This window comes from Balaenoptera musculus, chromosome 9 (genome assembly GCF_009873245.2).
Source record: "Balaenoptera musculus isolate JJ_BM4_2016_0621 chromosome 9, mBalMus1.pri.v3, whole genome shotgun sequence".
Lineage (NCBI taxonomy): Eukaryota > Metazoa > Chordata > Mammalia > Artiodactyla > Balaenopteridae > Balaenoptera > Balaenoptera musculus.
In genome coordinates this window covers 6,498,458-6,525,688 of record NC_045793.1, presented here as the reverse complement: position 1 = coordinate 6,525,688, position 27,231 = coordinate 6,498,458, and the positions used below count along the sequence as shown (strand labels likewise).

The following is a 27,231-nucleotide window of genomic DNA, read 5'->3' as shown; positions in this document are numbered from 1 at the left end:
AACGCAGCCAAAAATAAATAAATTAAATAAATAAATTTAAAAAAAATTTTTTAAAAGTAGCAGTTTTATTTTAAAATGTTAATATCTACAATGTGTTAGAAATTGCATTCTTTGCAAACATTCATGATGAAAAAAATTTTAAGTTCAGTTTAAAATGCTCAAGGGAGCACCTAGATTCAAAAAAAATTTTTGGTGAATACACAAGCAAAAATGTTTGAAGACAATTGCTCTAGAGAAACTCTTACATGGATGAATACGTGAGGATATTTTTATAAGAAAGCTCATAACAGTAAAAAGCTAGAAACAACCCAAATATCCATCAAGAGTAGATTGAATAAACAAACTGTAGAATACCCACACAATGGAATAATACACAGCCATAAAAATGAACAAAATACAGCTACCGGCACCAGCATGGATAAATCTCATATACACTATGTTGAACAAAAGAAGAAAGTCCCGGGAGAACACAGAGTCTGATTCCATTTTTGTCAAGCTTAATAACGGACAAAACTAAAATATATATATTATTTAGAGCAACAGACATAGGCGGTAAAACTATAAGGAAAGGCAAGAGAATGATTTTCACGAAGGATAGGCGAGTGATGATACCTTGCTGAGAGGGAGGCCATGTGATCAAGAAGGAACTCATGAGAGTTGAGTGGAGAACTTCAAAGAGTAATGAGGGCTTCCCTGGTGGCGCAGTGGTTGAGAGTCCACCTGCCAATGCAGGGCACACGGGTTCGAGCCCCGGTCTGGGAAGATCCCACATGCCGCGGAGCAACTAGGCCCGTGAGCCACAACTACTGAGCCTGCACGTCTGGAGCCTGTGCTCCGCAACAAGAGAGGCCACGATAGTGAGAGGCCCGCGCACCGCGATGAAGAGTGGCCCCCGCTTGCCGCAACGAGAGAAAGCCCTCGCACAGAAACGAAGACCCAACACAGCCATAAATAAATAAATAAATAAATAAAAGCTTTATTAAAAAAAAAAAAAGAGCAATGAAACAGGATGTGAACTAGTAGAGAAACTTACTGTTGTAACTGAGCAGGACCCTATGAGGCCTTCCCAGAATAAATCCCCGCTCATGTCCTCCACCTGCCTTTTGTCTGTAAAAAAAACTTTAGTCAAAGGATAAATTTAATCAGTAAAGTGAGAAAATGCAGAAAGGAAAACAGTCAAGCAAGACAAAATAATAGCATTTTAGCCATTAAACAAAGTCAAGGACCTTTAGTTCTTCCTCAAGGGCTATAGATAATATTCTGAGCCACGTCCTTTGAGTTATTTTGCAAATACTGAAACCCCTACCAGGCGGAAGAAGTTAACTACATGCTGCGCACAAGCACGTAGACCCCAGACCGGTTGCAACCAGAAGGTCGATGATGCTGACTCTCGATTACCTCACCACCAACCAATCAGAAGAAGGTCCACGAGCTGATCACACACCCCACAAACACCCTTCCTCACCCTGTCTTTATAAACCTTTCCCTGAAAGCCTTCGGGGAGTTCTGGCCTTTTAAGCACAAGCTGCCCTGAACTCCTTTCTTGGTGCCCTGCAATAAAGCTGTTCTTTTCTACTTCACCCAGAACTCTGTCTCCGAGGTTCAATTCGGTGCCGTTGCACAGAGGCCCAGTTTCAGCAGCACTATGTTCTTGTATGAAAATACTAGTATAAAAATACACATTCTTCCAAAATTGATATATATGTAATTTAATTCCAATTGAAATTCCAATTAAATCCAATTTAATTCCAATTGAAATATACATTCTTCCAAAATTGATATATATGTAATTTAATTCCAATTGAAACCCCAACTTTTTGTAGGTAGAATTAAATAACACTTTCTTAAGTATTACGTATTTTCTTGGGGTGAAAAATGCCTGGTGTAATGAAATCAGTCTGGTATTGACATAAGAAAAGACAAATCAGTAAGTAGAACAATATACATAGTACATAGGGAATCCCAGTTAATAATGGGATTTAATATATGACAAAGGCAGGGAAACAATGGTTTATTTAGTAAGTGGTGCTTAACCAAATGGTTTTCCAACTAGGAGACAATAAAGCAGAGCTCCTACCCCATACTATATAAAAATCCAAGGAGGATTAAATTCTCATCTGTAAAAAATAAAACAACAAAAATCTTATAAAATATAGGAAACTGTATGTACAATACAAGAGTTGGATATACTTTCTTAACCAAGACATGAAGCCAGAAGTTATCAAAGAAAAGATACTTTAATGTTTTATTATGGCCTCAAAGTTAAAGACACACACACAAAAAAAAACAGACTTGAAAAAAAGATGAAATCTTAAAATGCATGTTGTAAAAAAAGCTCACAAAAATCAAGGAAACTGGGCAATATATGTGTAGATTGTTCAAAGATGAACAATAAACAGCCAATACATATATGAAAAGATACTCAACTTCATAAATAGTCAAGGAGGTGAAAATTAAAATAATTTGCAAAAATTAAAATGAGTTCCAATATCTACTACTGGCAAAAGTCAGTAGTGAGGTTAGGGAGAAGGACAAAGGCCACTTTAATGCACTGCTGGTAAAATGTAAATGAGTCCAGCCTTTTTGGAAAGCTCTCTGATAATATTTATTGCAATTTTAAATATCTATACCCTTCAATGAGTGATCCTATTCCAAAGACTCCATCTCACAGCAGTAAAAGCTCCAGTTACCGCAGCCCAGGAGCACAGCATTTTTTTCTAGAGGCAAAAATACAGGTAGTGCGGTAAAAGTTCATCGGTAAGGATATCATGGAAATATTGTGCAACCGTTAAAAAGGACTACTAGAATGCTTGAAACTAAATACACTGACCACACCAAGTGTTGGTGAGCATGTGGGGGAAATGGTTGGGATATAAAATGGTGCCATGGCTCTGGAAAACACTTGGTCGCTTTCTTAAAAAGTAAACATACACCTGTGATGTTTCAGCCATTCTAATCCTAGGTGTTTCCCAAGAGAAGAGAAAGCATACGTCTGCAAAGGCTTGTACCTGATTGTTCACAGAAGCTTTACCTGTAACAGCTGGGAACAACCCAAATATCCATCAACAGGTGAGCGGATAAAGAAACTTCAGTATATCCACACAGTGGAATATTATTCTAAATAAAAAGAAATGAACTACTGATACACAAAAACATGGATGGCTCTCAGAATCGTTATGCTTAGTAAATCAACTATACTCCAATATAAAATAAAAATTAAATTAAAAAAACAAAAACAAAATCAGGTTTACTGAAAAAAAAATCATTAGGCTGAGGGAAAGAAGTCAAACAAACAGACAAAATGAATACACATCGTATGATTCTACTTATATAAAACTCTAGAAAATGTACACTAATCTACGTTGACAAAAAGCAAATCAGGGGTTGCCTGGGGATGGGGGGAGAGGAGGGCCAGCAGGGAGAGGAGGGCCAGGAGGGAGAGATTGCCTAGGAGCACAACGACACTTCCAGGAGGTGATGGATATTTTCACTACCTTAATCGTGGTGTATATATGTCAAAACTTACCAAATTGCATCCTGTAAATATGTGCAGTTCATTGTGTAACAATTGTACCTCAATCAAGATAAACAAGTACCAAGAAAAGTACAAACAAGCATCAGCTCTTAAGACAAACCACTTGGGAATGGGAAAGTAAGTGAGGAGTGGGGCTGGCCAAAGGAGTGACCAAGAATTTTAGAAAGGAAAAGAAGAAAAATACTGCACTGAAAATAAAAACAAGTATGAAAGGTTCACAATTGAAAATATGAAAAAATATTTTAAATTACTAATTCTAGTGATTGGTTTTACACGTTTTTACAATTTGTGCACGATGGCTGCTGTCTTTCAAACTCACCTACTTTTAAGCAATTATGTCCGGTCCCAGAATCAGGGACAGATATCTCTGGAGAACTTTCTGAAACCTGAGATGCTTTGGCCCATTTTGGTGTGCTTTCCTACTTTTTGGTCCACTCTCAGCAATGACAGTCAGCTTGGCCTGTTTTGTGTGCTTGGCAACATTCTTATCACTTTTACAATTTCGTTTCTAGTTCTAAGTAAGCTAACCAATCCCTCAGGCCGCTTCTGCTGCAGGAAACAGAAGTACGACTCACACAGCTTAAACAGAAAAGGAAATTTATCTAGCTTCAGTCATTGCTATATTCTCTCTCTCCTCACCTCTCCAACAAAAAATCCCAGGACTGAGTCCTGTGGGACAGCCTTGGAGCCCAAGCCCATCCCTATACCCAAGCCATGGGGCTGGGATACACCGATTACCCTGCATCACATGATGCCCTGTATCATGCCAGTCCCGGGTTGAGAGCTGGTGAAGTCAGAGTCACTTAGTTAAGGTTCAGGGGCTTGCAGCCGAGGGGGACTGTTTCCAAAGGAAACCAGGGGCCTGTTCCCAGAAAGAGCAGGAATGCATGCTGAGCTGCCAGAACAGCCAACGCTTAGTGATGTCACCCAAAAAAGATTAATCTGATTTTTTTTTTTAAGTTTTTAACACCAGTATTTATTTCTATGTTTTAAGTGTTCAAGAAACTTTTGAAAGGCCCAAATACCCAAAGATGTTCAGGTTTAATATAAGATCATACTGAGGTGGCATCTGTTCATTTCTCTGTTGCTAAAGCCTCAATCTGATCCTGGTTAATTACACATGCCGATAATTCTTCCAGTTGGGTAGCAGTGATTTCCTCTGACTCCCAGCATCTTCCATAAATGGTCATCAGTCCACGAATGATGAGAAATGCAATACCAGAAATAATCACTAAACGTTTGCAGATTCTACTTGAATATCCTTCCTGTATTCTTTTCTGAAACCAGGTCCGCTGAAGATCAATTTGGGAAGCGGAGATAATGTGAGTCTCATCTGGTATTAAACACAGCTCTTCACTACAGAAACCAGCAAACACCCTTCACAATAAAACAAATTCTCCAAAGAGAGGAAATATGAGGGAGATATAGATGAAACTAGATCTGATCGCTGAAAGTAGAAAATGTGTTCTGAGGGCACGTGGGTGCAGTGTGTTACAATTGGCTATAGTTTTGTGTGCTTGAAAATGTCCTTTAACATTTGTATTTTTAGGGCTCAGTCCCTAAGTAATGCTACTTGAAATTATAAATCTTCAAAATAAAATGAAGTATATAGATAATAAAGCTTAATCAAAATTGAATGTTTCATTCATGTTTTGATAATGTTGGTGCACACCAAGATGATGTGGTTTGAGGACTTATTTACGCATAACTTAAGTACATATATGCCCTTTCTAAGTTATTTTCGAGTTTTCTTTGGCATTTTTACTTTTTTCTCTGCCAATGAGGCCTTCATTATCTATGAGTACCGGTCCTATTCCATCAACAGGAGTGACTTTCTAGGTTCTCACAGGGAAGATGAAATATCCTCACCCTGCCCTTCCTCCCTCATCCACCCCCCCACCTTCCACCTCCCTCCTGCCGCCAACCGCACCTCTTGTCATTCTTCTTCTGGATCACATCCCCTGGGAGAGCCCATCTCTCCTTTGGGTGGGTCTCTCTCTAGTTTTGCCAGCGCAAACCTTCAAATAGCTATCACTAAAAAGTGAGTAGGAGGCAAACTTTCTGAATTCCAGATGTTGTGAAAATAAAAGTATTTTTCTGCCCCTTCATTCAAGAACTGGATTGACTGCACTTTCAAAATGCCGATTCAAAATCATTTTCCCTCAAAATGCTGAGGACATTTCTCCATTTGTCCTCCAGCTTAGATTGACTGGGTCTGATGCCAATCTAACTCCTATACCTTTGTAAGCCACCAAATCATTATTGTTGTTATTTAACTTTTGGAATCTTCTTATCCTTTCATGAAGATGGGTCTAAGTGCGAAAGAGTCTATTTTTTTTCCTATTTCTTGTGCTGGCCACTAAATGGGCTTTCTCACTCTGCAAATTAAAGTCTTTCCTTAACTCTGCAGTTTTCTTTATGTTGATTTTTCTCTGTTCTCTCTTGCAGACACCCCTATTAGTGGATGTTTCTCTAACAGAGCCATGGCCACAGGGATGGCCTTCTCTTGCTCTTATTTTCTTCTCTCATATTTCATACCTCTTTTTCAATCTTTTTTCATTCTCTTTTTCCTTCTTTTCTAGATTTTCTTTGGATTTTTTTTTTAACTTTAGCAACCATATGTTTAATCTCTAAGTGACTCTTGTCTGCTAATTGTCCTTATTGATAGCACATTCTAATGCTGATAGATGCAATATTTAATGCAATTCCTCATCTTGCTAAAGATGTTATTTGGATGGTCTTAATTTCCCTTCTGCTTCTCTCAGGGCTTCTCTATCAGTTCGTTGGGCTTCTGCTTTCCTCAGGTACCTGGTCTTCATTCCTACAAATGAAGGTGGCGGCAGCCTGAATTTGTGGCCTCCATGCAGGAACTTTCCCGGGGGCCCTCCCTGCCCAGGCAGCCTGATTAGCGACTCTGGTCCATCAGGCAGGGACTCCCAAACCCCAAATGTCAGAAACGGGGGCTTTGCTGTGCAGTATCATAGCCCTACTTGAAACCTCAGTTCTCCCCAGAGAGATTGGGCAATCATTTTAGAGAAAGGCTCTTGGCAGTTGACCCGTTTTTTGTGCTCTTTTGCCTAGGGCCTGACAGAGAACTTTGGGTTCTCTGCGCATGCAGACCATCCCTGGATCATGTCATGCTGTCGTCTCCATTTGAAGCCGTAAAGTGACAAAGCAGATGGGCTTGGTGATAACGCCGAGCAGGCACTGGGTTAGCGAGGATAGAAAGGATCTAGTGGAAGTCTTCAAATATTTTAGTTTTTTAATAATTTAATTTAAATTACTTTTCTGATTAGGGAATACTCAAAACGTAGGAATGGGTCTACAGTGAAAAGTCCCCCTGCTTCATCTCCTGATGTCCAATTTCCATCCCTCCAGGCAATCAGGGTAGCCAGTTTTGGTGTTTCCTTCCAAAAGCTGATCCTATGAGTATATAAATAAATATACATATATATGCATGTGTATATTTGCATTCGTTGCAAAGACTATATACAACTTGTTATGCTGCACATATATTTTTGTAACCAAATCCTCTCCTAAGGGCATGGAAAATGGGGGGAAGGGAGGCAGTAGAATGTAAAAACCATATTGGGGCACATGTGATTTCCCTCCAACCCCCAAATCACAATGTTTTATCCCCCAAAGTAACAGCAATGGAGTAAGTACACCTGGGTTCACCCCACAAAACAGCACCCCACCCAGGCGGTTTTGAGTGCAGCACCCTAGGATGTGGGACCTGGAGACTCCTGGGCACCCATCTAAATGCCAGTTACCTTAGCCCAGTCTCTCAGCCTATTAATTAGAACTCTTTCAAACTGCAAGAGGCTTAAGCAAAAGACAACTTATTGGGCACATACTAAAATGTCAAGGCTCAATCCAGCTTCAGGCACTGCTGAACTCAGAGCTCAAGCAACACCTTCAGGAGTGGTTCTTTCCCACCTCTCAGCTCTGCCTTCCACAGGTTGTCTTCATTCTCAAGCCCGTGGAGGGGGTGTGGTCTTTGGCAGCTCCAGGAGAACCTCTCGGGGGGGGCAAGGTGGCTGCTGCAGCTCCAACTTTACATCCTTGAAGGTTCAAGTTCAGCAGCAAGTGCAAGAGCTTTTCCTGGTAGCCCTAAGATTTACTGTAATGTGACGGACTTGGGCCATGTGCCCACTCCTGAAACAATCACCATGGTCTGGGGGAAATGATCCGCACTTAATCTAAGTTTGGGTCACATGCCTTATGCCTGCAACTGAGGATAAAACCCCACCATGAACACACAGCCAGACAATGAGGAAAAAGTGGATCCCCAAATGGAAATCTAGGGTTGTGCCTAGAAAATTGGGGAATGATGAATGCTGGGGCCATCTACTTATGAAACTTCATACTAACACTAGTCCATTGGTTCCAAAAGTGGAACCAAGATATTTCAACCAAGAACGGTAGGATAGCTTGTAAGAGGCTCCAGGTGGTTCTCATTCCTAGTGGGAATGTTATTCTAATCCCACATTGAGACTCGTTGCTCTACTCAATTACCCCGCAAATTCATCCCATTGACCCCAATGCAGACTGTATAATTGGTTCAAACAAAACTCTACTCACACTGCAAAAAATAATTCATGCCATTTATTGATTCATCCAACAAATATTTAGAAGCTGTCCTCCCAACTCTCTCTAACATCACTCTTGTATAGACAAGACAGGAGGGTTTATTTACCATTACAATTCATTGTAATACAGACCAAATTGTCTATCAACAAAAGAATGGATGAACAAAATGTGCTATGTACAATGAAATACTGTTCATCCTTTAAAAGGAAGGAAATTCTGATATAAGCTACAACATAGGTGAACCTTGAAGACATTATGCTAAGTGAAATATGCTAGACACGAAATAATAAATATTATATAATTCCACTTATATGAGGTACATAGAATAATCAAATTCATAGAGACAGAAAGCAGAATGGGGGTTAGCAGGGGCTGGAGAGTGGGGGAAATGAGGAGTTAGTATTTAATGGGTACAGAGTTTCCATTTAGGATAACAAAAATTTCTGGAGATGGATGGTAGTGATGGTTACACAACAATGCGAATGTACTTAATGTGACTGAACTATACACTTAAAAATGGTCAAAATGGTAAAAAAAAATTAATAAAAATAAATAGATGTTAATAAAATAAATAAGACGGCATTGGTGAGAGTTGGGAGAGTTGGGAGAAAAAACAGCAAAGACTTCAAATCTGGTACTTTTCTTACAGAAAATAAAATAAATAATGTAGTAAGCTTAGAGAAGTAAAATAGGTCATCGGTGGCATGACTTAGGAACAAGAGAATATCAAAAAGGAACAGGAAGATCTGAAAAAGAAGCAAATATCATATCTAGAAAATTTTAATGGAACTTAAAATTTAATGGAACGGAAAAAGCAGATTATACATAACTGAGGCAGAAATTGGGTAACTTGGTAAATACTTATGAAGAATTTAACCAGAGTGCAGCAGGTAGAAATAAAGAGATGAAAAATAAAAAGCACAAACCGGGTTAGGAGATAAGGAAGCTAGAGTGAGAGGGTCTAACATGAGGCAAATCAAAATTTTAGAAGGAAATATTAGGGAGAATGTGGGAAAGGAACTATTCAAAGGCATAATTCAGAGTTTCCCAGGTTAAAAAAAAAAATGTGTGAACTCTGAGACTTGGAATTTTTAAAAATACTTTCTCAGGAGGAATTTTCAAGGGAAAATAAATTCATGCACACCTACACATTTTGAAGTAAAATTTCAAAACATCAAAGACAAGGTAAAGATCTGAAAAGCAACCTGAATTAGATATAATTAACTAAAGCTGGAATGGTATATCCAGTGAAACTATTTATCTTGAGCCAGGTATAATAAAGAATATTCTGATAAATAAAAAACTAAGAAGGTTTACCACCAAGAGATCTTTGCTATTAAAGAAACGTTTAAAGGATGTACCTCAAAAAAGAAGACAAAGGATATCAGAAAGAAGGCCTGAACTACAGGAAGAAAAGGAGAGCTTTTTTGCCATTAATAAAAACATAGGTAAATTTAAACAAACACTGAGTATACGAAAAAAATAAAATATCTAATTTGTGGGTTGAAATAAGTCAAGATAGAACTAAAACTCAAGATAAGAATATCATTTAACAAGGAGCATTCTAAAGGCACAGTATTTTTCAGGTAGAGGATAAGGATACTGATTACCTTTAGAATTTGTTTAGTTAAGTGCACATGCTTTAAAAAAAAAAAAAAAGATTTCAAAGGAAACCACTAAGAAAGCAGAAATCCTCCTGAATGAGGAGTGAATGGGGCACTGAAGATGGGAGAGGGAGAAATAAACTAAACCAATAAACGCTGAACAAGTTCAGAGCAGTACCTACCGGTGGAAAGAAACACTTTCATAATGTCTACTTCCTAATTCAGAAAGGATTTTTTTTTATTGGAGTATAAGTGCTTTACAATGTTGTGTTAGTTTCTGCTGTACAACAAAATGAATCAGCTATATGTATACATATATCCCCTCCCTCTTGGACCTCCCTCCTATCCCCGCCTCATCCCACCCATCTAAGTCATCACAGAGCACCAAGCTGAGCTCCCTGTGCTATATGCAAGTTCCCACTATCTAGCTATTTTACACCTGGTAGTGTATTTATGTCAAACCTAATCTCCCAGTTCATCCCACCCTCCTCATCCCCCCACCCCGTGTCCACACATCCGTTAGTTTCCCATAAAAATTAATTACAAACTTTCTTGTGAGCAATTCTTTGCATCTGAGGCTCCAGGGCCTTCTTTGTGGAGTTTGAGGTGATGGGGCCTTATCCCATCCCCTGAAATATCTCTGAAGAGACTCTGGGCCTTGAAGGGGCAAGAAATAGTAAATGAATACTCCTACTGCAGGAAAGCCCTCCCCTCCCCGGCATTTCATAGCTGTCTCCTTAGGATGTACTTTTCCAGGAAGTTTTCCTGATTGAGCCAGGCAGCTAACGGAGCAGTGGGCAGGGAAATTCCTAGATGTCTCCGCGATGGAGCAAGAACAGACACTACCCACATCACATCAGCAAATGGTCACTGGCCCTCGGCTGAGCCAAGAAAGCCCGGACCCCCATCCCCTCCCCTGCCTCCCTCAGGACTCTTTAGGAAACTGGAAGGAGAAGGAGGGGCCACACACTAGGACAGCACATCCCTAACCTTAACCCTAACCCTCCCAGTCCAAGCAGTGGTCTCTGCTGGCAGGGGGACCCAAGCTCTGATGACTGCAGTTTTAAACATGAACAGAACTGGGTCTTGAACACCAAACATGAGACCATTTTAATGACCAGGTTGTGGAATCTGGAATCTGGTCCTGATGTTAAAGGACCAATATCCAATGGGGAAATGGGGAGCTGACAAAACACAGTTAAAAGCAGTGATTGGAAAAGAGAAATAGAACCATTTCCTGTTTACACTCTGAATGGTTTTAAACACTTCAGTAAATATAAATAGGCTTGTGATTAATTGCTGGATCCCAGGGTCATGAAGTCAGTTGCATAAATACAATCTGGTCACAAAAACTGAGTTGTGTAAATAGACAAATAACTGTTGGTTTTTCCAAGTAAACAAAAGCAAGGGGAGAAGGGGATGACATCTGATTTCCTACAGAAAAGAAAAACAAAGATTATGAAACTTCCAAGGTTATTCACAGTGTAAGGAGAGGGAGGGCAGTGGAGCCCAGAAAAGAAGAAATGGGGGAGAGGGAGAAGTCAGATGGAGGGGCGACCCCTTCCCTCAGAGACATAGAGACTTCAGGGGGGAAGAAAAGAAGTTGCCAGACTCTGACAGTAAGACATCGCTTCATGCTAGAAAAACAACAACAAAATAAACAAATAAGCAAACTACCAAGTTGTCGTTTATTTACCAGAATGAAAAATGAAAAGAATTTCTATCTAATCTAGCCATAAAAGGATGGTTTAGAAATACTGAAGCACAAAAACTAACAGCATCTTAAGCTAAGGAAGAGAGGAAAGATGCTTCCTCTTAGCGGCATCTTTGGTTCTGCCTTGCTGTTGTTTCTTCTCACGAAAATTCCTTTTTAAAATGCTAAGGTTAACAAATGCATCAAAAGAATTAAAGACATCAAATTCAAAGGGGCTTGTTCTATATCCGAACAAGACACCTGTGATTATCTCTGTGCTTCTCTAAATGTGCTGAAGGCAGGAAGCACCTGCCAATCTTGAGAAAATGCAAATCCTGACTCAGTCAGTCTAGGGTGGGGCAAAGCCTTCTCCCTGTTGCCCATGCTAGATTCACATTTGGTGAAGCAAGAGCATAAGCTCCCCAGCTCCTGTCAATCACCCAGTAGGACTAGCTACTCCCTCCACTGGGGTCTCCCACACTAGGGGACGGCAAACTCTATTTTAAGTTCTGTGGGCCATTTAGTCTCTACTGAGACCACTCAACTCTGCCCTTGTTGCATAGACAATGTGTAAACCAAGAAGTGTGGTTGTGTTTCAATAAAACTTTATTTACAGAAGTAGGTGGCAGACCAGACTTGCCCCTCAGGGTGTAATTTGCCAAGTACTGTCCAGTACTCTGAACATAATACCACCTCATCCCTTTGACCTTTATTACACAAGCTTGTTTACAAATCTCTATCTACAAGCCCACCACCCTAACCTCCCACGGTGAGGCTATGCCTCACCCATACCAGCAGCTCTGCCCCTGCCAACACCACATCGTAGTGCAGGATTGTGCAGGGGGTAAAGGCGGGGCTCCCAGCCAGTTCTTCTGTTGTGGGTCTTCTAACTAGTAATAACACTTACCTCTCAGAGATTTCATAAAACCCCAATGGAAATGCAAGTCTGCTCACTATGTTGGAACCAAAAATGCCAGAATCCCTATGATGTCTTAATTCTACAGACCATGGCCTGCTTTTTTACCCTTCAGAGATGAAATCATGCGCCATAAGGCTAACAGAAACTGGTGACTAACAGAAATTCTTGAGCTCATCCTACAGAACTGCAGGGAAGGCAACAGCTTGTTAAAAACCCCTCCCTTGTAACCTGCCTTCACTGACTAAGCTTGTCTTAATTATTTTTTGACTCCTTAGTGGCCCTCTATAGATAACACCTCTGATGAATGGGTCACTATAGTAACAGGGGCTTAAGTTGTTTTCCAAGGCTTGGAGTCGGCTCCTGTCCAGTTCAAGCTGGCTAAGACTGGTTGGGACCAACAACCCTAAAACTGGGCCTGCACAGGGGTCCAGTGAGTGACCTTTTGACATCAGAGGGGTGAAAACTCCACCCTCAGATCATGCTAAGTACCTCCATTTTTGGACATGTATCCCCTGAAGAAACATGTAACTCAGATATGCTGGCATGGAATACCAGCTACCTCACATTTTCCCTACTTCCAATCACCTTTCTCCATGCCTAAGACCACCCTGCTTCTCTATCCCATAAATATCTCAAGCCCCTCACCTTCAGGGAGGCAGATATGAGATTTGTTCTCCTGTCTCCTCGCTTGGCTGCCTTGTGAATAAACACTTTCTCTGTGGCACACCTCAGCATCTCAGCATTTGGCTTGCTGCACATTGGACAAATGAACCTGCTTCCATAGCAGAAGTGCTTACATCTATATACTTATATTGTACATAGAAAATTTAAAAAGTAAAAAACTAATCAATCTTATCATTTACAATGAAATTGAAGAATAACAGGGGTGTGTGTGTGTGTGTGTGTGTGTGTGTGTGTGTGGCGAGAGAACCAACAGTAATTGCTGCAAAAAAGAAGAGAGAAAGAAAGAGATGGGGGAGAAAGAGAAAAAAGAAAGGAAGGGAGGGAGGAAGGGAGAGAGAGAGGAAGGAATGAAGGAAGGAAGGAAGGAAGAAGGAAGGAAAGAGACAGAGGGGGAGGGAGATGAAGGGAAGGAAGAAAGGGAGGGAGGGAGGAAATGATCTTGTTCCATGTCTCACATGGTTCTCTAAAGCCCACTGATCAGTTACAGATGCTTAAAGAAAACCTTAGCAGGTAAAAAGATTCTAAGTATGTAAGAGTTATTTTCACTTTACACTGAACAGAAGGAAATCATGAAAAGGAGTTTTTACACTTGGGATATAGAGCAGAACGTAAATTAAGTCTTATTGGGACCTTGTTTCCATATGATACATAACTCTCATTTAATTCCATGTGTATCAACGCACCGTGTGTATCAACAAAGGGAGACTACACCCTTTCTGCACAAAATCATTTTTTGTGGTTGTTTCTGTTTAATAAGCATTGGGGAAAATGTGACAATACCTGTTCACTGAATTGAGGACCCTGGAGTGGGAACAGTGGGTGAGGGTGTTGGGGTGATGGGGAGCAGCCAAAGGAGGCAAGTGTGAGGGACAGGGCAGTGAGGGGCCCTGGGCTACTCTGGAGGGACATGCAGGGTCCAGGTAGGGTCTTTGGCTGCTCACAGGACAACAGCTGTGCTCTTCTCCTTGTGGGGGGAGGAAGGCACTGAATCCTTCCCCCACAGCTTCTCCTCGGACCCTTCTTCATCCTGAAAAAAAACAAAAACAAAAACAAAACAGAAAAAAAAAACAAAAAAAAAAGGAGGAAAATCAATTCTTGGGAGGAAAAGGTTGGAGTAGAGTTAGCTCCATAGAACTGGAAATCAGACAAATGAAAGAAGGAGGGAAGAAAAAGGTGACGGAGGAAGGGGAGCTAGACAAGACCTAGGACGTGGGAAAGAGGGGAACGTGGGAAAATGAGAGCAAAGAAGGGCAGCGGAGGCAGAAGGCAGAAGTCAACCCAGGACATAGTGATGGGGTCATGTTCCCCAGACAGTGAAGGGCAGAGCCAAGCACAGGAAAAGGGCTGAGTGAGGGGGAGCGTGACCCCTGCTCAGCAGTGTTCCTGCCCCGATGTCCTTCCCAGCCCTAGAGCTTCACCAACCAGATCCGCTCTTTCCCTAGTGCCTCCCTAACAGCTCACCAGGGCCCGGGAGCTCTGGCCACAGAAGCGTCGAAGACCCACGCCCAGGGAAGCCAAGGATACAATGACCTGCAGGACACAGACGGCCAGGAGCAGACCACGGATTCCTAGGAACAAATCCTGAAGATAAAGGAAGAAAAAAGTTACAGTCAGGAGTCTGCTTCTGCTGTTACTATCATCTTGCTACCCCAGGAGGGATCAGACCCTGTCCAACTAACTACTTCCCGCCAAAGCAGATTGCATCTTCCAACTACGGGGGCATCCACAGACTCCATCCCATTTGCTTGCCTGCAATGTGACCTTACCTCCCCCTGTGAAGAGGTGGGATCCACTGCTCCACCCCCCTAGAATCTGGAAGGGCCTGGGAATGCTTTGATCAACAAAATACAGTGGAAGTGACACTAGGTCAATTATGGGGTAGCCCTTATTTGGCCTGGCAGCTTCCATTTCCTACCTCTTGAAATGCTCACAGTGGAATGCTCCCTGTTGGGACCTGCGTGCTGGGCTACGAGAAGCCCAAGCCACGTGGAGAAGCCATTGTAGGCTCCCTGGCTGATAACCCCAGCTGAGCTCCCTGCTGTGTGAGTGCGCCATCTTAGCGGTCCAGCCCGGTCAAGCTCTTGGATGACTTCACCCTCAACTGACACCTGACTGCAACTGCATGAGAAAACGCAAGTGAGGACTGCCCATGTGAGCCTAGTCAACCCGCAGAATGTGAGAAGTAATAATAAATTGCAGTGTTAAGCCAGTACATTTTGGGGTAGTACGTTATGCAGCAATAGATAACTGATAACAGCCACACACCAGAAAAGACGGAAGGGTGGTTCATGAAATCCTCGCTTCAATGTCTCCTCTTTGCCCTCATCCCCTTTGATTCAGGGAATTTTCATGCCATGAGGATCTGAACAGTGGCTTCAGATTAAGTTAAAACCTCCTGAACCAAAGACCTCGGGTGAGGTCGAAGCTCAGAGAGCCTACATCTCTGCCCTCAGGTGCCCCAATTCCCCAATGCACAGCTGTGCTGCGTCCTGGAAGACTGACTCTCCTTTCTCACCATCAGCATTTGCATGTAGTTTCTGCAGCGCTCCTCCTTCCACGATGAATAGGAATTGCTTCGTCCAGTCTGTTGGTACCCAAAGGTGGGGGTGGCAGGGACTAAGGAATCACACACGGAGCTGATGTCATAGAAGACATCAGGTTGCCAGGTTAAACTATTCACACAGAAGACAACAGCGGCCACGGCCGTGCCAATGCCAGCCAGGGTGAGCAGACTTGATATGCAGCCCTAGAAGAGAGAGGTTCAGGCGGCAGACTCCCTCTATGGATGGCAGAGCTGTGGGGTCCCGGCCTCAAACTGGTCTCCTCTTCCCCAGCTTCCTGGCCAAGGAAACCCTCCCTACCCCTCCAGGAAAGATCTTAGGATATTTGAAACCAAAGGGGAGAAGACAGAAAAATAGGGCAGGAAAACAGAGACATAGGAGGGGGAAGAGGACAAGGTGGGGCACAGAGGATGCCCAGACTCACTGAAAGTTTTCCCCAGTGCTTCTCATGGACAACGGCCCCAACTCCTGCTGCAATGGCCTAGGAAGAGAAGACACCAGAAAAGTCCTCCAGTTGGCTGTCCTGAAATGATCTCCCGTCACACTTCTCCCAACAGGCCCCAGAACAGCCAATGTGAAGCAGGATCCAAGGAACAGGCAAAGAAACCTAGCAGATGGACAGGACTCTACTTACAACTGCCCCGCTATTCCCAGCCTTGCCTTAAAGAGAAAAACAGAGGGTGGAAGGGTTTTGCCCACCCCCTAAGGCAGCCTCCTTATAACAGAGAGCATTTGGACTCTGGGTCTGTGGTCTCTTCCCCAAATCCCTGACCCAGATCCAAAGGAACTTTCTCTCTCCTTGTCCATAAACACTTGCCTCCCTCAGAGCTCACAACCCCTCTCTTACTCACCACAAACCCTGCCCAAAAGGCACAGCCTGAGGCACGCAGCTGAATCCAGGGCCCCAAGTAGAGAAGCCCTCCAAGAGCACAGCTCGTAGCCCCCAGCAATATCTGGGTCACCTGCAAGAGATGGGGAAAGCCACACCCCTTCCCATGAGTCACCTGCTCCAAGAGCAGCCATGCAGCTCCCACCTAGGTGGTTTTCCTCTCCTCTTCCTCTGCCCCGACTTCTCCGCAGCTCTGATTCTGGAAATTCTGTTCCCTTAACATCCATGAAGCAGCCCGTCCTGGTTCTCCCTCATCCCTTTGACTTGCCAGCCTTTTATCCTTCATTCTTTTCTAAATCCTATTTTTCCTAAATACCACAATTTGTCATCCCACCTGATGATTCCTCTTTTTTTTCTCCTCATTTTCCCTTGGGAAACCCATCACCCTGTCCAGGATGGGCCATGATGACCTCCTTCAAAAAAGGAGAGTGGTTAGCTGACAGCCTACAGTGGGCAGCGCCTTCAAGGTCCCCTCATCTTTCAAACTGAGGGCACAGTCTTTGGGGATGGCTACCCAGCCAATGATTAAGCAAGGCAGTGTTTCAAGGGCCATTTTCAGCTAACACGGAACTCCTGTGATGGGCAGTCTTTGCTCCCGAGCTCCCCACTGGGCTGGCCCAGACCTTGTCAGCCCTGCCTCATGATCTGATGTCTCCCCCTGCCCAGTCCTTCTCCTGCCCTTTTCATTGCATGGATGTTACACCCCAATAAACCTTTCGCACACCCAACTCCCACTCGGCGTCTGCTTCCTGGAGGATCCAACTATCACAGCCTCTTGGACGTCACCACCTACACGTCCTGCCAGCTTCTCAGATTCACTGCGTCCAAATTCCAGACCCCACCCACACCCTCAGTGTCTGCCTCGCTGACTTCCAGGGCTCCAATCTTCCGGTCTCCTTCACTCCAAACCTCAGCATCTTCCCGGACTCCTCTCCTCCCTTGTACTCCACGTCCACTCACTCCCAAGTCACGGCGACCCCATCCACAAAGGATCTGGACTCCTCTCTTTCCTCCTCATTTCTGCTGCCACGTCGCAGGTGCAGACCCTCCATGCTTCTTACCTGGACACCTCCTGGCTGTGAGGCTGCCTGAAGCTCAGGCGCCTGCTCAGAATCTCTCCACAGTCTTCCCACCATCGAAGCTGATTCAGATTCTTCACCTTGTCACTCAAGGCTCTCAGCAATATGGCCCCGGTCTGTATTTCCAGTCTAATCAGCCATGAGTCCCATTCTCTTTACCCTGACAGAACTTGTCCTATGCTTTCTGGCTTCTTTGTCCTCTTTCTTGCCATTCTTTTAACCTGAAATTCCTTTTCTTCCATCTTCCACCTCTATCTGTCTAAACACACCGCTGCTCCGTTCAAGGGCTGGCTCAGATGCCTACCCCTGCAGGACGCCATCCTGCCTCCCAAGGATGTCACCTGAGCTACCTTTAATTCTAGGCATTTGTGTAGTTGCCTGATCCCTTCTGATGGATGCTGGGCACCTTCACGTTATTGCCTAGATATCCTCTCTGAAGTTTTTCCCCCAAAGTGCCTATCATATTGCCTTGCATTGCAGGCCCTCCGTCCACGTGGGTTCAATTAACCTGAAGGAACCGCCTCCAGGGATCCTTCCGCCCACCCCCCAGCTCTGGCTGGGACTGTTCACGTTGCACCAAAGAAGGGATCCACTATTCCTTTCCATCTAAATCTCTGTGGCGAAACTTCCCAAACGTTCTTTTCCCAAACGAGATGGGATACGAATAGTGAGTTTTCATGGGGAATAGTGAGTTTCCACTTTCCTTTTCCGCATCGTATGGAAGAAGGAGCGTTACCCTCCTCTGTGTCACCTTGCTAACCCACCTCTCCAGCCCGCTCTTACCCCTAGTGCCAGCTGTCCGTAGCCTATCCTGGCCTTGGCAGGACGGTGGGACAGGTGCTCCATCAGGGAACTCCCAGCTTTCAGCAGTTGTGCCAAAGCGGATTCCTGGTGGATGTGGATGTCGATGTGAGTGGGCTGGGACAGCGTAGAGGCCACGTCGACTCCATTCACAACCAGCATGTTTTGGGTCATCCTGCCTGCTGGGGAGATGCACAGAAGTGAGGTCTGAGATCTAAGTAAGGGAAAAAGGAATACACTGCATGAGTTCAGGGAGAGAAAACAGTCTTCGAGTCAAGTCAAGTCACGGCATGTGGGATCTTAGTTCCCCAACCAGGGATCAAACCCACACCCCCTGCCTTGGAAGCACAGAGTCTTAACCACTGGACCTCCAGGGAAGTCTCTGTCGCAGTGACCTTAATCTGGGTTGCAAATCTGAATCACCTCTAGAGTTTTCACCATATATACTCTTGGACCTCTTCCCAAAATGGTCAGATACAGTTTGTCTGGGCCTTGGGATTGACAAAGAAAGGAATCTGAATTATTTCAGCAACGGAGTGTATATGTTTATACATAACACTTTCATATGGTTAAAAAAAAATCAAAAGATAAAACAGGGTATACTGCTAAAACCCACTCTCCCATCTTTCTCTCCTAGCCAGCTAGCTGTCTTCCAGGTGGAAAAATATTATCATTTTCTAATATATCCTACAATGACTTTTTTGCATATAAAAACATGTAAAAATATTCTTTCTCTCCCTCTTTTCCCACAAATGGCAGGATAGCACACACAGTTTCTGCACAATGATTTGCTCGCAGAACCATCTTTTAAAAATAATCCTACATCAGTCCATAAAATGCGTCCTCACTCGTTTGTATGGCTGCATAGTATTCCACTGTATGAATGCATCATAATTTTTTTAAGCAGTCCCCTATTTATAGACCTTTATTTTTTTTCTTACAAGCAACGTGGAATCAGCATGTCAATGGGAATGTGTGTTTGTAATTTTAAAAGGTATTTCCCTCCATGGAGCTACTTCCATGCAATTCTCATGCAAGGACAATTCCAAGAGCGTCCACTGCCCCTCCCCAAGACCAGCAGAAGGTGTCAGCAAACTTTCTAATCTTTTTCAAATGTCTCTCGGAAAAATGACATTCCGTTGTAGATTTTAATCCTTTTTAGTCAATAAAATATCCCCTTTTAATTGTGTATCTCAGTGACTTTTAACAAATGTGTACATATGTTCAACCATAACTACAATCAAGATACAGAACATTTCTATGTTGCAAAAAGTTCCCTAATGTCCCTTCCCCAGGAACCCCTCCAACCCTTGGCCCCAGGCAACCACCAGGCTGCTTTCTGTGACTATTCCAGTATCAATTCTCTTATGAGTGAGTTTGGTCATCTTTTCACATGTTTAAGAGCCTTTTTCCTCTTCTTTTGTGAGCTTTCCTTTCATATCCTATGACCTCCTTCTGTTACTCTGTTTTGTTTTGGTCTTTATAGGAGTTCTTCGTGTATTTGAAAAATTACCATCTGTGACATGAGTTACAAATAGTGCTTTACAATTTGTGATTTATTTTTGACTTCGTTTGTATTTTTATATAATCAAAGTTTTCAGTCATTTTTTATGATTTCTGGGTTTTATATTGTACTTAAAAGGGACTTTCCCATTTCAAGATTATAAAATAATAATCCGTCCATGTTTTCTTCTAAGTGCTTTTATGTTTTCAGTTCTCACATTTAAATGTTGAGTCATCTGGAATTTACCTTGTAAGTTGGAAAAAATGGATCCAAGTTGGTTTTGGTTTGTTCTCTTCAGATGGTAAACTTCTGAAGAGTATATTCTGTTTACGGAATATATCATCTTTCTCCCACTGATTTAAAATACTCCCCTGAGCAAAAATGAAATTCCCGTAGGAATCCAAGCCTATTTTAGTCTTTATATTCTGCCCATTGGTGGATCTGATGAGTCATGCAGCATTACTGTAATTTTAATAATGAGTATAGAGTTTAATATTTAGTTGAGCTGTTTCATGACCCTCCCCCCCCCCCCATGTTACTTTTTTCTTTCATGGCCACTTTTGCTAGATTACTTCTCCTTAGGCACTTTAGAATCAACTTGCCTAGCTCCAAAGGGAATCCTCTCCAGGTAATTCTCATGGGCATCCTACTTCTCACTGTTTAAATCATAACATTATTAATAACAATTCTAAAAACACCAGCAAGAGCAATAAGTTTAAGGTCTTCCCATTTGTATCGTATGAACTTTACAGAGCAGTTTCACTCTTCACCTACCTGGCCTCCGTGCAGTATAAAGGACAGGTGTTTGACGATTCTGCAGATGGGCAAGGAGGTTCAGACCTGTTCACAGACACACAAGGAAGCCCAGCTGGGATTCTAGCCAGATCTTCCTTGGGACCCAGGGCTCAGCATCATATTGCAGTCCAGAATGTGCCTTGGGCTCCGGCTCCCTCTGAACCCTCTGGATACCACTGCTTCCCCCTCCCGCCTCACCCCCCAGCTCCAATCCCCAGATCAGCCTAGATTCCTGCTCTTCCTCTGAGCCAGGCCAGCGCCATGAAGATCCCCTTTCACGCCACCCTAACTCCGGGGTGTGGGGCTCTTCCCTGCTGCCCTGGACGCTCTTCTCTGCCCAGCTCCTCCCTGTGACCCTGAAGCTGGGGAGAGAGGGCCGGGATCCCAGCTACACCCTGGGCCCTCCACCTTCTGCCTTTGCTACTGAAGGACCTCTCACCAGGAAACCAGCCATCCCACCCTCAGAATAAAGATATGAGGCACTGGGGAGGGAGAGTCCAGCTGACGTGGCCCTCCGACCCGCCTAGCCATTTTTCTAGTGTCACGTCCTCTATCTAGTGTATCCCTCCCTCCCAAGCAGGTCCTACAGGGACCAGGAATGGGGGGAGAATGGCATCCTGTGAGACAGGATGGGGGCTTTGGGGACTGGTCTTGGAGACTCCTCGAGAGAAAGAGAGAGGGGTGCTGCACTGAGAGTCTCCTGGGACAGGTCACCTGGGTGGCTCACCTGAGGGCCCTGCTCACCTGCTGTCCTCTGGGAACCAGCGGCCGAGCAGAGCAGAGCTGCCCAGAGCTGAGGCACCTGGCAGTGGGTGGGAGAGAACAGAAGGAAGGGGTGGAGTGATGAGGGCCTGACCTTCAGCACCTTGACTTCCCAGAAAATAGCTGGCCCAAAGGGGCCCCTCGAGGGGGGTTTGGTCTCCAGTAGATAATCAGGCTGGCCGGAGAAGGCAGAGCACACAAACACACAAACACACACACACTGGCGTGTTCATCCCTCCTCAGCACACACACTGGGGTGCACACGGCACAGGCAAGTCTTTGTTCAGAAAGCCCCTGCCCTGGTGGGGATGGGGGATTTTCCAGGGCTGGTCAGCTCTGCAGTCTCCCAGGCCACCCACCTGGCCCCTGTGCTCTCCAGGGCATCGGAGCCCAGTGATTCCCCCCTGGCAGCTGGAAAACCCTGGAGGGGCCCTTTGCTCCAGCTGTGTGCTGGGAAGTTGCCTCATCCTTCCCTTTCTGGAGCCCCACCAACCCCCTCCCCTTTCTGCCTGGTTCTCAGCCCCCACTCAGCCGTCCCCAGCCCTCCTATCACCCTCGACCGTGACTGTCGGTCCCCGAGGAGAGCAGGTGAGGCAGGCCCTCAGCCCAGGCGGCCCTTTCCCAGAGACCCTTCTCACAGGGCCCCTCCCCAGAGGAGTGCCCACCCTGCCCCCTCACAGGCCCCCCAGAACTTGCTGGGGAGGGAGGGACCAATGACCACGTAGAGGATGTGCATCCAGGAAGGTGGCACAAGTGGAGGCCAGGTTCATCCCTGTCCCCGTGTGATGCCAAATCATCCTGGCCTTTGGCCTCCATCTGCACCCACAACTTCATGCAGAGGGTTGGGGGGGGCAGTTTGAACAGGCAGCGCAGGGCTGAGTAGCCATTGATGGAGAGGGAAATATGTAGGGGCCGGGGGTGGGTCCCCGGGCTCAGCTGGGAAGCAGCTGCCTCAATAGTAGTTCAACAGGCAGCCAGGACTCAGTTCTGTCTGGCAGCCTGAGGGCTCTGGAGGGCAAGAGGCAGAGGGGAAAGCCAGGGTGAGGGCCGTGATCACACAAGCGAGCTGGGAGCAGAAAGGAGAGAGGTGAGGGCTCCAGGGCACCGCTTGGTCCAGACCCTGAGGCCGTGGGAGGAGGATGGGGAGACAGAGCAGATCTGGGGTGAAGGCGGCGACTCCAGTGGGCTGAGTGGTGGCCTCAGCCTCAGCAGACTCAGGGATCCCTCACATGACACCCCTCAAGGCAGGTCCCAGATGCTGCACTGTGACCGGGGGCCTCGCCAGCTCCCGCGGAATCTGTGCAAACCTCCTGCCAACTCTTCCTCCTGACGCCCCCTTCCTCCCTCCCAGGCGGGTGTCCACAGGCTTGGGGATGGCAGGTGGCGGGGAGGTGGCCGCTGGAGCTCCCCAGCCCACCTGCATCAAGGTGCACATCCGCCAGGAGTCGGCTCTGGCCAAGCTGCTGCTGAGCGGCTGCAGCCCCGCGTGCCCCCGCCCCACGCCGCCTCCCGGGCCCTGGGCCGCCGCCGGCTGCTGGTGGCCTCCTGGGTGAGTAGGGCGCCCAGTCTCCCTGGACTGGGAAGGGTAAGCCCCCTCCTCTTGCTGCACACTCTCCCAGCCAGCCTCTCTCTGAATGCGATGCTGAGCCAGTCTTACGTTCTTCCTAGAGATCAAGTTCTGGCTTTTCCTTCACTTACTGGCCTCTCAGGGAAAGCTGTACGTAGGGTGGGCTGTGGGCTGAAGGGTGCAAAGGAGCCCCTGACCATTTAAAGTCCCAGCTGGTGGAACCCGGAGCTCATCCTCTCCCGACCCAGCGTGGGCTAGCTCTCCCCTCCCCTCGCCTTCTCTCCCCTCCTGTCCTCTCCCTCCTCGTCCCCCCTCTCTTTCTCTCTTCTCTCTCTCTTTCCCTTTCATGGGGTTCTAACCTTTAATACACGGAGTGGCAGGTCCTCACAACTCCCCTGAGACTTAGGCGCAGAGGGTTTCTCCTGGGCCCGGGAACCTGGGATCCGGGTTCTTAGGTTTTTCATCTTTCAGGCGGTGCAGATCGTGCTGGGCGTGTTGAGTGGGGTCCTGGGAGGAGTCCTCTTCATCTTCTACTACACCACGCTGCCTGGATCGGGAGCTCCCATCTGGACAGGGGCGGTGGTGAGTGGTGCGGGAGGACCGTGGGCAGAGGGACCCCTATCAGAGGTGAGAGACCACCACCATCGACCCCATCAGAATGTAGACCGTTTGCAGCTGAAAAGACTCCCAGCTCTCTCGGCCGACGCCAGGCTTCTACAGATGGGAAAATAGCTGAGCTAAGGGCTGGGAGGGCCACGGTCACCGGTCAGCTCTCGCGGGTGCCTGCACCGGACTTCTCCCACCACTTCTCCCACCTTCAGCAGCAGATCAGCTAAGGATCTAGGACAGGGCTCATCTCCAGGCACTTGCACTGAGATCGAGGGAGGCGGAACGTGCTGGAGGGTGTGTACAAGGGAGATGCACCTCCCGGTGGTTTCCCATTGCCCTCTGCAGGCCCTGCACACAGGGGAAGTCCAGGGGGGCTCACCGGACAACAGCAGTTATGTCAGCAGATGGACGTGTGCCACCTGCAGCAGGAGATGGGTGGGCAGATCATAGCAGGAAAGAGGCACCCTCTGTCCTGCCCACCCTCACAGAACAAGAGCAAAACACACATACCGATTAAGAGAGGAGCCAGAAGTAATCATCCTCATCCACCCCGTGGCCCAAAACACTGAGATTAGCTACAGAACTGCCAAACAGGATTCAGATCCATCTTTCCCTTGGCATCAACCAGACTTCCTGTCCCGGAAGACCCGCTGGGTGGGAGGCTGAGCGCTGCTGGAACGAGCGCCTGCCCTCACCCCGAGGCAGCGGACGCTTATCCTGCACTGAGAGCTCCTCCAACACCCCGGACCTTCCACCCCACCGCCCTGGAGCTTTCGTAAAGCACCTGGTGTTGCTTAAAAAGAGAGGTTTTGGAGAAGGGAAGGGGGGTTTACACCCGGCTTGACCATGAGCACTTTCGATGTCCCTAAAATAGAGAGTCCTGCAGCCTCGGGAGTTTGATTCAGCCTTCAATACCCTCACCGTTGTCTTACAGACAACAGAGCTCAGCTCAAAACCTAGGGTCCACGTGGGGTGCTGTGGGGAAAGGCCAGCAGGATGGTTGGCTTTGCCTGTGGGAGTTGAGGAGGGAAAAAGAAGCAGGCTGCTGGGGGTGGGGCTTGGCTGCCCTGAGCTACCCCCTGCTGCTTCACTCTCTCCCCAGGCTGTGCTGGCTGGTGCTGTCGCCTTCATTTATGAGAAACGAGGTGGCACCTACTGGGTGAGTTCGGGGAGGGGTTGACACCAGGCCCAGAAGCTGGAGGCCACCCCAAGCCTGCCACCCATCCCACGCCCTCTCCACTAGGCTTCCCGCTCTTTGTCCCGGGCTGGGCTCCAGAGAGACTGAGTCTCCAAGGTCTGTCTCTGCCCCCTGTCCTCACCAGGCCCTGCTGAGGACCCTGCTCGCCCTGGCAGCTTTCTCCACGGCCACAGCCGCCATCATCATCGGGGCTAGAAGTTTCCATGAGTACCACCATGTTTTCTTTCACAGTATCTGTGATGTCTCCCCTTCCTGGGGGCCCACCAGGGCCCCCAGCTCTCCGAGTGCAGACATGGGAAGGCTGAAGCTGTGCACCTCCTATGTGAACATGCTGAAGGTAGCCGGGCCGGGGAAGGCACGGCAGCGGGCGGTGGGCAGGGAGGGTCAGACAGTGGAGAGTGAGGCTGTCCACCGAAAAGGGCATGGCCTGTTCTACCCTGAGCACGTCTCCCGTCACCACAGCGTGGCAGGGAACAAAACAGAAGCGGTTCCTATGGTTGTGGGAGTTACAGATCTATGGGAAATACAAACACTGAACTCATAATAAATGAGCTAATACTGCAAATACGTGAAGAGCTGCGAAGGTGTTAAATGCATGTTCAAGTCTTGGGCTTGTCAGGGAACCAGACCACAGCCCAAGCCCATCGCTGCTCAGATGAGGACGCTGAGACCCGGTGACAGGGGTTACTGGCCGCTCTCTGCATGCTACACCCACTGACCCCCACCCCGGGCTCCTTCTTCAGCCTCCCCCCACCCCGGAAGCTACCGACTTGGGGATGGGATGAATGGGGAGGAGAGTGACCCTGTGCCACGATCAGCGTGAAGACAGACCACAAACGGCAACAGTCACTCTGGTGCCTACCGCTTTGGTCCTCTGTCCCCAGGCCCTGTTCATAAGTATCAATGCCATGCTGTTGGGGGTCTGGGCTCTACTGCTTCTGGCATCTCTGGTCCCCCTGTGTCTGTGCTGCTGGAGAAAATACCGACCTAAGGAGGTGAGTCCCTAAAGCTTGTGTCTGTGTGTTTGGGGCAGCAGGGCTTTCCAGGGGAGACAGGAATGGAGAGCGGATGGTTTGGGGAGGAGAAAAGTGTCATTACAGTGAGTGTCAAGGGGCGTCATTCCTGTGTTTCCACCCCAGTAGTGGCCCAGCCCAGAGACCCCTTGTCCCTGACCAAGTAACACCCAGTCCAAAGACCCTAGGGAGGGACTTCCCTGGCAGTCCAGCGGTTAAGACTTCACCTTCCAATGCAGGGGGTGCTGCTGGTTCAATCCCTGGTCGGGGACTAAGATCCCACATGCCTCGCGGCCAAAACACCAAAACATAAAACAGAAGCAATATTGTAACAAATTCAATAAAGACTTTTAAAACATTGGTCCACATCAAAACAAGAAAAAAAAAATCTGAAAAAGAGACCCTAGGAAGCTAGGGAAGTCCGTGTACATGGTGGGACCTTGGGGCTCTTTGCATCAGGTTCCATGAGGCTGATGTTGGATCTGATTGGCTCCAGAACTAAGCTGCCCTGGTACAAAGCATTTACACTTTCTCTCCCCCATGGGCTGTCCCACCACCTCCTTTTCCCTTAGAAAAGAGACCCTCCCTTGGAAGAAACTGCTGGGAGTGAGTGAAATTAGCCCTGCTTCTCCAGAGGACTCATGTCTGGAGCTCCGCCGGGACTGGGTGTCCCAGCATCTGCCTGGTGGAAGAAGAACCAGGCTGGGAAGAGAGGCTCTCCTCTGGCCCCAGTTATCCTTCCCCCATGGCCACAGCCACTGCCCTGCACCACCAACCATCAGAGCTGCTCTGGTCCATTTCCTGCTCACCTTCACCATCCTGCCTGCTTCATGTCCCCTCTTGAGCAATGATGATAATAAACTCTCGTGCTGTTGCTCCCAGCTTCTTGCTTAGGGTATTTCTCTTGGCTGGAGGGAGGCAGAGGAGAATGAGCCAACAGCAAACCTACAAAGCTCGTTCCACTCCCAGCAGCCAGTCTGAGTCTAGAGTTGCCGGCCTTGAAAACAGACTCTCTTTGAGGCTGGTCCTGGGACTGTAGGCCCAAATGCCTGGCAATGAAGGATGAAAGGAAGAGAGACTCTGATCCCCGCTCCCTGTTATGAATTTTGCCATAGCAGGATTGCTAACTGAGGTGGAGGGGAGCGTATTATCAGCTAAACCCAAAAAATGAGGAAGGGGAGCAATTACTGTGTTTCAGCCAGAGACAGAGAAACCCGATGGAGATGGTGCTTGATTTGAGCTCTCACCTTCCCAGAGAAACACAGCCAGCCTGAGATGATTCTGCAGTGAGGCATCCAGAGGAATAAATACCCAAACTACCCATTTCTATACCCATTTCTACCTCTTGCTAGTTTTCCCTATTCGCCAAACCTAACAGGAAGTCATGGGACATTGGGCAATGATATGATCCATATAAGACACGCC

The 27,231-nt window shown here is 46.6% G+C and overlaps 2 protein-coding genes across 7 annotated transcripts; one reads left to right on the top strand and one right to left on the bottom strand.

Moving 5' to 3' along the window:
• Nucleotides 1–10,240: 10,240 nt before the first annotated feature.
• On the bottom strand, nucleotides 10,241–21,483 carry TMEM176B (transmembrane protein 176B). 6 transcript variants are annotated; one of them, XM_036864370.1, is made up of 8 exons: nucleotides 21,402–21,418; nucleotides 20,637–20,702; nucleotides 18,341–18,540; nucleotides 16,441–16,551; nucleotides 16,014–16,070; nucleotides 15,544–15,774; nucleotides 14,553–14,609; nucleotides 10,241–11,598 (listed from the first exon to the last, which is right to left on the bottom strand). In XM_036864370.1, exons 3-8 carry the CDS (start codon nucleotides 18,530–18,532, stop codon nucleotides 11,587–11,589), a joined length of 660 nt encoding a protein of 219 aa, XP_036720265.1. In that variant the 5' UTR covers nucleotides 18,533–18,540; nucleotides 20,637–20,702; nucleotides 21,402–21,418; the 3' UTR covers nucleotides 10,241–11,586. The 6 variants fall into 6 exon arrangements, with proteins under 6 accessions (XP_036720265.1, XP_036720267.1, XP_036720268.1 ...); XM_036864372.1 differs by lacking the exon at nucleotides 10,241–11,598 and adding an exon at nucleotides 13,742–14,055 and having other exon boundaries at nucleotides 14,490–14,609; nucleotides 18,341–18,572; nucleotides 21,402–21,483; XM_036864373.1 differs by lacking the exon at nucleotides 10,241–11,598 and adding an exon at nucleotides 13,742–14,055 and having other exon boundaries at nucleotides 14,490–14,609; nucleotides 21,402–21,483.
• A 456-nt stretch (nucleotides 21,484–21,939) lies between these two features.
• Nucleotides 21,940–26,687, top strand: TMEM176A (transmembrane protein 176A). Its single transcript, XM_036863626.1, is given in 8 exon segments — nucleotides 21,940–22,007; nucleotides 22,771–22,921; nucleotides 22,924–22,968; nucleotides 23,458–23,568; nucleotides 24,698–24,754; nucleotides 24,918–25,130; nucleotides 25,678–25,788; nucleotides 26,379–26,687. Coding segments are annotated over 7 exon segments (708 nt in total). The 5' UTR covers nucleotides 21,940–22,007; nucleotides 22,771–22,792; the 3' UTR covers nucleotides 26,421–26,687.
• The last annotated feature ends 544 nt before the right edge of the window (nucleotides 26,688–27,231 follow it).

Excerpts from the sequence above, each read along its gene's own strand:
- TMEM176B (XM_036864372.1), bottom strand. The coding sequence starts at position 18,532 with ATGACCCAAAACATGCTGGTTGTGAATGGAGTCGACGTGGCCTCTACG. Across the intron at positions 16,552-18,340 it reads ACGGACAGCTGGCACTAGGG|GTGACCCAGATATTGCTGGG; the intron begins GTAAGAGCGGGC and ends CATCTCTTGCAG. Across the intron at positions 15,775-16,013 it reads AGCACTGGGGAAAACTTTCA|GGCTGCATATCAAGTCTGCT; the intron begins GTGAGTCTGGGC and ends TCTCTCTTCTAG.